Genomic DNA, 11,174 nt, shown 5'->3' with positions numbered 1-11,174 from the left:
AAGGTGTAGTGGTTGTTTCTTTCCTTGTGAAAGCTACAAAGTTATTGTGTAAGTTATTTCTTCAGTTTCACAGGGAGACTTTTGGACATTTGTCTGTATGTATTTAATAAGAGCGACTTTTATGCGACTCTGGTGTTGGGGCCCCATGACTCCTTGGGCCCCTGGGCCTATGCCCAGGGAAACTTAAACCTGAAATCCCAAACCCAATAGTCCAATATCCATAGCCCAAGAACTTAAGCTTGAGAAATAAATCCTGGGTTTTATTTCACCATTCCTAACCACCAGGGGGTGGTGTTTCGACACCTGGATACCATGAATATGCACCCGTAGAAACATTTAACACAAAGTTATGTGGTGATCACATGACACTATAAAACACCACCATTTTTCAGGCAATCTGTGTAACAGCGTCTGACTATGGTTAGAGCTACAGGTGAATCTCTATCCTCAAAAGCTGCTGAGAATCTTAAATTAACTTCAAATTTACTTCATACAGTAGCTTAATTAACTTTCTTTCAAGGCAAGCTGTGTCAGTTTTCTCAGTCATGCATTTCTGAAAGCACTGAATTAATCTGCTGGGCAAACACACACACACACACACACACACACACACACACACATATCTAACATATTTCTTATTTTTAGTTATTTTCGATTGATTTGGCTAAATGTTTTCTGTATCAATACCCTGTGAGTGAGGTTACCCTTGGAGTCTTTCTGGAAAGCTTTCTGAACAACTTCTGAGTTGCTGGTCCAAATTCTAATCACTCGTAGTTGAACTACTGCATTAAGAGATGTTCAGATGTTTCTGACGTCAACTTCTGGACTGCTCAGCAATTTATCCAGTCACAGGAGTCAGCTGTTTAGCAAGTAGCAACTCTTTGATTCTTATTCTTCTGCACTGAATTACCATGCGGGTTACCTGCAGAATAGTGCTGTTAGTGGTGACTCACAGGATTACTGACCCCACTGTTACAGTACACTATACTGTTCTGGGGTGAAAAGGAAAGGTAAGCATGAAAACTCTCGATTGAGTGGAAAATGTCTAACCCCCTCAAGAATGGTTGGGAGTTAGGAAAGGTTTAAGGAAGTAGGCTGAACCCACAGCTAACCTCAAATACCACAAAAAGGAACATATCCTCATCTCGATCAGAAGCCCACAAGCCCCAATTCTTTTCCTCAAAATTAAAAAAGGACAGTGGCGCTTGTGCCCTGAGGTGGTACAGCAGACACAAATTTTTGCTAATGTTGAGTGTGGTTTTCCATAATGGAGCCAAAAAGCCCTGTGGGACAAACATATTTCACACACACAGAGCACAGGGGCACTGTGGCTTAGTGGTTAGCACTATTGCCTCACACCTTCAGGGTTGGGGTCCTCCAGGTACTCTGGTTTCCTCCTCCAGTCCAAAGACATGCATTGCTGATTGGCATCTCTAAATTGTCTGTAGTGTGTGCGGTTGTTCCCTGCGATGGGTTGCAACCCCATCCACGGTGTCCCCTGCCTTCTGCCCTGAGTGTCCTACTCTGTGTAGGATAAGCAGTATAGAAAATGGATGGATGTTTAGTGCATGCTTATGTATATTCAGGTAGTTTTACAACGGTCCCTAACTCGTATGAACGGTATTCTTTTGGAATATAATCTTCGATTTTGGTAAAAAAAAAAAAAATTCAATTCTTTTATCTGTCCCTGATATTAATACTAAATACATATATATTATTACTAAATACCACACATCACCTGTTCGCTCTTAAAATTACTTGCATCATACCGAGGCATGCTCCCCTATTGTGCTGCAAAGTGGAATGATCCGTTTCCATAGTAACAGAAAGAATGATGTAAATGGTATGAGCCTATATTGCATATATTCAGTAGTTATAACAAAAAATGTTTAATGTTTCGTAAATTATATAATATAATATAATAAATTAACGGATTAATCAAGGAATTAATAAAACATCATACACACATACATACACATAACCATCTTAAATAAGTAAATAAATAAATAAATAATATAACCAGATAAATGAGTAAATTATATATACAAAAGAAACTGCAACACAATTAAATCTATCTATCTATCTATCTATCTATCTATCTATCCATCCATCTATCTATCTATCTATGTCTGTGTGTACATACACCGATCAGCCATAACATTAAAACCACCTGCCTAATATTGTGTAGGTCCCCCTTGTACCACCAAAACAGCTCTGAACCTTCGAGGCATGGACTCCACCGACCTCTGAAGGTGTACTGTGGTATCTGGCACCAAGACTTTAGGACCAGATCCTTTAAGTCCTGTAAGTTGTGAGGTGGGGCCTCCATGGATTAGACTTGTTTGAGCAGCGCATCCCACAGATGCTCGTTCGGATTGAGATCTGGGGAATTTGGAGGCCAAGTCAATACCTTGAACTCTTTGTCATGTTCCTCAAACCATTCCTCAACAATTTTTGCAGTGTGGCAGGGTGCATTATCCTGCTGAAAGAGGCCACTGCCGTTAGGGAATACAGTTGCCGTGAAGGGGTGTACTTGGTCTGCAACAGTGTTTATGTAGGTTATACATGTCAAAGTAACATCCACATGAATGCCATGACCCAAAGTTTCCCAGCAGAACAGATGCCCAGACCATCACACTGCCTCCGCCAGCATGCCTTCTTCCCAGAATGCATCCTGATGCCATCTCTTCCCCAGGTAAGCGACGCACACACGCCCGGCCGTTCGCATGATGTAAAAGAAAATGTGATTCATCAGACAAGGCCACCTTCTTCCATTGCTCCATGGTCCAGTTCTGATGCTCATGTGCCCATTGTAGGTGCTTTTGGCAGTGGACAGAGGTCAGCATGGGCTCTCTGACAGGTCTGTGGCTACACAGCTCCATACACAGCAAGCTGCGATGCACTGTGTGTTCTGACACCTTTCTATCATAGACAGCATTAACTTCTCAGCAATTTGTGCTACAGTAGCTCTTCTGTGGGATCGGACTAGACGGACTAGCCTTCACTCCCCACACGCATCAGCGAGCCTTGGGCGCCCATGACCCTGTCGTTGGTTCACCAGTTGTCCTTCCTCTGACTACTCTTGGTAGGAAACACCCCACAAGACCTGCTGCTTTGGAGATGCTTTGACCAAGTCATCTAGCCATCACAATTTGGCCTTTATCAAAGTCGCTCAGATGCTTGCGTATTTTTCCTGCTTGCAACACATCAACTTCGAGAACTGACTGTTCACTTGCTGCCTAATATATCCCTCCCTTTTACAGGTGCCATTGTAACAAGATAATCAATGTTATTCACTTTACTTGTCAGTGGTTTAATGTTATGGCTGATCAGTGTATATATATATATATATATATATATATATATATATATATATATATCTGTGTGTATGTGTGTGTGTGTGTGTGTGTGTGACTGTGTGTGCATGTGCGTGTATGTTTGTATGTGTGTGTGAGTGTGTGTGTATATATGTCTGTGTGTGTGTGTGTGTGTTTTTGTGTGTATATCTGTGTGTGTGTTACTGTATTTTCAATAAGGCAAATAGTAGATATTCAAAAAACAGAGGGTAAAAATGAAGGAAGAGTTTTGAACACAAGTGATTTGGGTGTGTCGTAACATCGTACATTACAGAAGAAGGAAGGACTTATTCAGCAAAAAGATTAAGAAATTGTGACCAATCTTCGTGGAAAGGAAATAGCAACACATTTGAACTACATCCAGCAGTTTGACCGTATAAACCCTCAGAGCCACTCCTGTTATTTCTCTTTTTTGTGTCCGGATGCAGGAGATGAACTTCGTTAATGAGGTCAGAAAAGTTTTTTGCAGTTTATTCTATTATTAATTGAAATTAAACCTTGTCTTTGAGTTAAGATGAATGGTGTTTTTTTTTTTCCTTTGGTAATTCATGACTGTATTGCCGTTTCCTTTTTGCCACACTGTGTTTCTTCTTACTACGTCTTTGTGAATCAGTTCCCCAGATTCACAAACAATTAAAAAAAAAAAAAAGAAGCAAGTCACATATCAGTATATCCGTCTAGTATATTACTTAAGATTTGCCTGTACATGCGTGTATCTCATATTATAGACAGGATTTCGAAATATTTTTCACACTGAACACTACAGTACATGACAATCCTCTGGCCATTGAATGTTGTCTACATTTATGAGCACTTTGAGCTGATTTAACGGTGTTAAGGGTGTTTTATAATGTTAAAACTGAACAGTATTTTTGCATATGTAGTAATTATACAGGCAGCACAAATGATGATGTCACTCAGATTGACTCCTCCCCTTTTCCTGCTGTTTCTGCTCATGATTCCAGGTCAGTTACAGCTGTTACATTATCATTTCACAGTAAATACTGCAATAAGCCTGTCTACAGTTGTACATATATGTCCTTGTCCTTTGTGCTATTTGTGTTTGTTCAGCATCAGCAGTTCTGTGTTAAGTTCTGCTTTCTCTCCCTCGCTGTACTGCATGAGGACTATTCTCTGTGGAGCTTCTCATTGTGTGCCTTTATGAACACACACATTTGTGTGACTTCACGCAGGCTTTCCTACTGTCTGAGACCCGTATATGCATTATCAACACATTTCTGCATTTCCTGCTGCAGGAGTTGTTGTTTCTCAGGACTGGGATGTGTATTACACACCAAAGTCTATCTGTGCTCTAAAGGGATCTACAGTGACCATGGGCTGCAGATACACATATCCGGCTGGTTACACAGTTGAGAGAGGTATCTGGAGCAGAGAGTTAGTTACAGATAAAGAGCCTCCTGATCTGACTTCAGACCCAAAGTACAGCGGCAGGGTTCAGTACCTCGGAGACACATTGCGTGACTGCAGTCTCAGACTGAGTGATGTGAGAGAAGAGGACCAAGGCAAATACTACTTCAGATTTATAACAACATTCGCTGGAGGAAAGTTTCAGGGTAAAGATGGAGTTGATCTTTCTGTCACAGGTAAGCCATGTTATTTAAATGTGCTAATAGCTATGCTATAAATAGCTATGCTATTTAAATGTGCTAATTAGTTAGATAACACAAATTCACTGTCTTGTGTTATCTAACTAATTAGCACATTTAAATAGCATAGACATTTGCCATGCCTCCAACTTGCTAACATCTGCTAGCAAGTAAGCAGTAGGTTTTTGATTTGGAAGCTCTCTTTCCTTTCTTGTCTTCCACAGAGCTTGAGGTAGAGATTCCTGATAGAGTGTTTGAAGGAGATGCAGTCACTCTCACCTGTAAAACCAGGAACAGACTGAGTCGCAATCCAACATTTAGCTGGTACAAAAGTGGACGTCGTTTATCCTCCTCCACTAACCTGCTCCGTCTGCCATCAGTCAGTCAGAGCGATGTAGGCAGATACAGCTGTGCTGTACAAGATAGTCAGTCCTGTGATGTCACTCTTGATGTCCAGTGTAAGTACAGATTTATTTATTCACTCTTAAAACTAGCAACACTAACAGTTCATGCTGAATCCACATGTAAACTGTTACTGCATCCCATCACTAATGAAGCAGTAACAAAGAACAAAGTAACACACACACATACACAGACATGTATATCTAATATATTTCTTATATTCCTGTTTTTCTTTGATTTGGCTCAGTTATTTATATATTATAATTTTTTTTTTTTTTTTTTTGGGGTGGGGGGGGTGGGGGGGTGAACTGGTGTCCCATCCAGCTTGTTATCACAGCCTTGCACCCAGCACTCCCAGGATAAACTGAGAGAATTTCATTACTCATTTAAAAATGGCTCTTTTGATATGATGGGCTAGCACCTTTCACTTCATCTCTCAGAGAGACAACTCGTTCAAAAATGATATATTGCTACTCCACCAATATAAAGATTAGCTGGTCATTAACTAAACATTAGTAATGAGACAAAGAATTTCCTTTTCTGAACCAAGATCACCCGTTCCTCCATGTCGTGAATTAAAATCTAACATTAACTGCAGTGAACACATGACTATAACATCAATAATTACAGTGGGCATGCTCTCTCTGCACTGCTATGACTCATCCTGGACTTCCTCTCTTCTTAGCTACCCACACAACTCGGCTGACCTGGGATAAACTCCACAGTAGCCTTAGCTGCAGCATTGCACACTGGCATATTTGCTTACTAGATTTATTGTGTATTTAAATACTCCTATACTTGAGTACTTGTATACTTCAATACAGGTATAACTGCATAAAAATAAAGCAAGTGTACATACTCACATACTTGAACAGCAGCTAACAGCAGACTAGCAAAAATTGCACACTATTTTACTTGCATACTAGCATACTAACAGTTTGTGTTTCTATCTCTAGATCCTCCAAAGAGAGTCTCAGTGTCCGTCAGTCCCCCTGGTGACATAGTGGAGGGCAGTTCAGTGACTCTGACCTGCAGCAGTGATGCTAAACCACCTGCACAGAACTACACCTGGTATAAAGGAACATCCTCTATAGGAACGGGAAAAACTTACACCATCAACAAGACCAGCTCTAAGGACAGTGGAGGTTACACATGCCAGGCTGAAAATATACATGGACTTCAGTCCTCAACTGCTGCGTCTCTGAATGTCCTGTGTGAGTTAACAATGATTCACTACAGTCCATTGTATAACTTCCTGACCCTCAGTAAACTGAAAAATAATGAAAAGTGTTTGCTTTGTATCCTTTCCTTCTTGTGTGTTTCAGATTCTCCAAAGAGAGTCTCAGTGTCCATCAGTCCCTCTGGTGAGATAGTGGAGGGCAGTTCAGTGACTCTGACCTGCAGCAGTGATGCTAACCCACCTGTGGAGTATAGCTGGTTTAAAGGAACATCACCTAAAAGCAATGGAAAAACCTACACCATTAGAAAGATCAGCTCTAAGGACCGTGGAGAGTATAAGTGCAAGTCCAGGAACCAATATGGAGAGAAATATTCTGCTGAAGTGACTATAAAAGTTTTGTGTAAGTGTTGGGTGGGTCGAGTTCATAAAACTATCTGATATTTGTAAATGGTATACATTGATTTTAATCCCTAAAAATTTTGTATTTAGTAATATTTTGTATTTTTCAGATCCTCCAAAGAGAGTCTCAGTGTCCATCAGTCCCTCTGGTGAGATAGTGGAGGGCAGTTCAGTGACTCTGAGCTGCAGCAGTGATGCTAACCCACCTGTGGAGAGCTACAACTGGTATAAGGGAACATCCTATATAGGAACAGGACAATCTTACATCATTAACACGATCAGCTCTAAGGACAGTGGAGATTACAAGTGCAAGTGCAGTAATCAACACGGAGAGAAATACTCTGATGGAGCGACTTTAAATGTTTTGTGTGAGTGGTTGATTGTGCAGGCGGCTGGCTGACATCCACTGAGCCACTGGTTCTCACTTAAATATTCTTAAACCTCTGTTATTGCCCTTTTTTCAGATGCTCCAAAGAGAGTCTCAGTGTCCATCAGTCGCTCTGGTGAGATAGTGGAGGGCAGTTCAGTGACTCTGACCTGCAGCAGTGATGCTAACCCACCTGTGCAGAACTACACCTGGTATAAGGTGGATGAAAGCTCACCTGTAGGATCTGGACAGAGTTACAGCTTTACACTGAGGTTCAACAGCAGTGGATGGTTTTACTGCGTGGCTCAGAATAAATATGGGAATCAGACAGCAGCTGCAGTGGCTCTCACTCTAAATGGTATTACAGTTATTATAACAAATAACACTTTGTAGATTTGATAAAGGTGAATGAGTTATAGCTGACTGATATTTGTCTGCACACAGGGGGTACAAGTGTAGTTCTGTATGTAGTTCTTGGAGTCACTGTTGGATGTGGATGTTTATTTGCCATCATTGGTGTTTTATGTATGAGGTAAGCATATGTATTTTTCATTAACTTGCTTAAAATATCTGTGATATGAATCCTCTGATTATTGTTACTTTTTAGGAGAAAGAGAAGAGGATGTTCAACTGATCATACCAAGTCTAATGAGGTAAGTGAACTGTATGCTTCCATGGAAAACAGCGCAATAGAGAGTGATAATCATAATGAACATGAGGAAACACAAGGCTCCAGTCTGACAAGCCTGACTTCTAGCTTTTTTTTTTTTTTTTTTTTTCAAAATGTGGCACTTTTCATCTCCAAACATAGCTATAGTGGTAAATGCTGTTATGTATTAAGTCATAGAATGCAACCTGAGGTACAGCTTCTTTAATCAGACATTCAGATCTGGAGGAATTCCTAAAAAACACCAAATACATTCTTTATAATCTTCACACAGAACATTTACTGCAGTCCTACTGAAGACACGTACACAGCTCTTGATCTTCAGACCAGGTCCTCCAAAGACGTGTATGACACACTTGCAGTAAGTGTCTTCAGAGTCACACTTCACTCAGACATTCAGATCTGGAAGGAATCAGTTAGAATGATGAACCCATGATTTATTTCTCTTTCTCTCACACACAGACGGTTCACCCAAGTTCTCCTGATGACACGTACACAGCTCTGGATTCCAAGTCCATCTCTCCTGATTACGACACTTTAACAGTGAGTGCTTTTATTTGCTTCGCTTCACTGGATAATTGATGGATATAGTACCAAGCTAAAGGTTTAAAATGGTTGTATGACAAGACGACAGTTTTAGGAACAAATTGTTACATGTGTTCTCATCCATTAATACTCTTCCATTTTGAAATTACATAATCAGTTGTATTGTACTGTTTGCTCAAGATTTCACCTTAAGCTGTTTCACAATTTCTTTTTCTAGACTGCAAGAAAACAACAGTGAGATCATCAACATCGACACCATGTCAAGAGAGAGAGAGAGAGAGAGAGAGATGACCAATGCTAGTATATTTCTGTTTTTGAGCTGTGGATCAATATTGAACTCTATCTTTAAATAGTTGAAGAGTGAGAGCTTTACATTTATGAACACATATATATATTGAAATTAACAGCAGTGTGCAGGCATTTTGAACCGTTCTGCTTTGCACCTATGCATCCTTTTTCTATGTGTGCTGTATTTTTTTTCCCTCTTTTTAATTAGATGTTTATATTTTTATATTTACCTGCTAAAGTAACACACTGTACTCATGCTTCACTTATTCTTTAAGCACAAAAATGTGTGCCATTAAGGATTTACACAATAAACTCAAATATGATGTATAATCTTTCAGTATTGTTTAATTTTCATGAGCAGTGAGGTAACACCGTGTCCAGAGAGCCATCACATGAAACGCAGAGCCATAAAAACAATGGTGTAAATAAATTTGAAATTTGTTTGTTTTGTTTTTTTTTGTTCACAGCAGAGTTATCTGTCTGATTTGAGCCTGAGATGTGGGCAGAGTGAAGTGGAGTTAGGGAGTGTCTATAAAATGACTGATAAGAGGTCCATCCAAACACAAACAAGCCTTCCAGACCAGAAGACAGTTTTCAAAATGGGTTTTCTCTGCCATGTAATGTACTTGTACTGAGGCCATGGCTTAAACCAGGGGTTCCCAGACATTTTGGGCAAACGTCCCCAAATGGACAATATGAATTTTCTACAATCCCAAGCCTTGACCACTCTGCCTTTTTTTTTTTTTAAATTCCAGATTTATAAGAGGGACTACTGTAATATCCATCTATCCATCTATTTTCTGTACCACTTATCCTACACAGGGTTGGAGGGAGCACATGGAGGGGTGCCAAACTAGGGCAGGGCACATTCACACACACTCATTCACTCACTATGGACAATTTGGAAATGCCAATCAGCCTCCAACGCTTGACTTTGGACTGGGGGAGGAAACCGGAGTACTCTGAAGAAACCCCCAGAACACAGGGACAACATGCAAACTCCACACACACAGGGTGGAGACAGGAATCGAACCCCCAACTCTGGGTGTGAGACAAATGTGCTAACCACTAAGCCACTGTGCGCCCCACTACTGTAACATTTGAACATTTTATTATGTCAGTAACATACACACGTGTATAACATAAGTGTAGGCCTGTCACGATAATTACGTTATCGAGTTATTGTACGATATATGGACATGACCTGAATCATTTTTGCTGACCTCGATATTCCGCATTGTGTTTACATGCATGTTTGTTTACATAAGAATGAATTTCACCAACATTTTAGCCATTTGTGCTGCTTCTGTCCTCTCGTCCGCTCTAGGGCTTTCAAATAAAAATTCAAACTTTGAATATTCGTGTAACGAATCCGGCCTCTGTGGTTCCCCCTGATCGTCACCAGAGGTCACCATCACCCGAGTATTCACTTTCCTCTTTAAACTACATTTCCCATCACCCCGCGCCCAGCACTGATTACGAGCTCGCCTGCAGCCTATTACCGGGTCTACTTAAGCCTCTGCTGCTCGCTCACTCTTTGCGAAGTTTTGTTTTGCCCCGGCTGACATTTCTGAGCGTTTGTATCTTCTTTGTTGGATTACGGTGTTTGACCTTGGACTGTTATTTCTCGTTTCTGGATTCTTTGCTGCCTGCCCTGACCATCCGCCTGTTTGATTACTCTGCCTTTGTCTCGCCTCTGATCACCCTGTTTTGCTGTTACTCGACCACGCCTGTACGACTGTGTCTGCCTTTTATTAAACGCTGCTAATGGATCCCCATTCTGTTGACTCCTTTAATTCGTCACGTTTAAGATAAAAATGCACATTCAAATGTAGAAACTGAGTGCATTAGAATTTAAGATATAAGTACACATTTGAATGCAAAAACTGTGTGTATTCGAATTTAAGACTCTTTCAAACATTGTTGAAAAAATGACACACAAGATATTAACAATGTACAAACAATGTTTTTTGAAGAAGAAAAATCTAGAAAGACTAGTTCTAGTGTTTCATATAATCCAGTTATAGTCAGTAATGTCAGGGATTGAGCCGCTTAAGCTGCATGAGCTGAAGCTGAACAGTGAATGAACACGGGTAAACTGAAGTGCTTCACTAGCAGCGTAATGAACTCACCCAAACACATCCTATGCACATATAAAGTTTAATTTTTTGCATTTTTTCATCAACTAAAATACAGGTCACTAATATTCAATGCCATTTTAGTCAGAGTAAAACTGACTAAAATTAACAAATATCACATGATGAAATATTGACTAAATTTTAAGGATTTTTTTGTCAGAAGACAAAAACTATGACTGAAAACAGTGTGAAAGGGAACACTGGAACTGGCCTGAGAGCCTAGC

At 40.2% G+C, this 11,174-nt stretch overlaps 1 protein-coding gene across 1 annotated transcript; it reads left to right on the top strand.

Moving 5' to 3' along the window:
- The first annotated feature begins 3,666 nt into the window (after positions 1-3,666).
- Positions 3,667-9,142, top strand: LOC117596132 (B-cell receptor CD22). The gene is made up of 13 exons (XM_034300063.2): positions 3,667-3,805; positions 4,241-4,321; positions 4,613-4,960; positions 5,188-5,421; positions 6,322-6,579; positions 6,691-6,945; positions 7,055-7,312; positions 7,409-7,669; positions 7,756-7,843; positions 7,919-7,964; positions 8,253-8,339; positions 8,441-8,521; positions 8,742-9,142. Exons 2-13 carry the CDS (start codon positions 4,261-4,263, stop codon positions 8,760-8,762), a joined length of 1,998 nt encoding a protein of 665 aa, XP_034155954.2. The 5' UTR covers positions 3,667-3,805; positions 4,241-4,260; the 3' UTR covers positions 8,763-9,142.
- Positions 9,143-11,174: the final 2,032 nt, after the last annotated feature.

The sequence above is a fragment of the Pangasianodon hypophthalmus genome, chromosome 26, assembly GCF_027358585.1.
Source record: "Pangasianodon hypophthalmus isolate fPanHyp1 chromosome 26, fPanHyp1.pri, whole genome shotgun sequence".
NCBI lineage: Eukaryota > Metazoa > Chordata > Actinopteri > Siluriformes > Pangasiidae > Pangasianodon > Pangasianodon hypophthalmus.
This window is presented reverse-complemented; position numbering and strand designations above follow the sequence as displayed.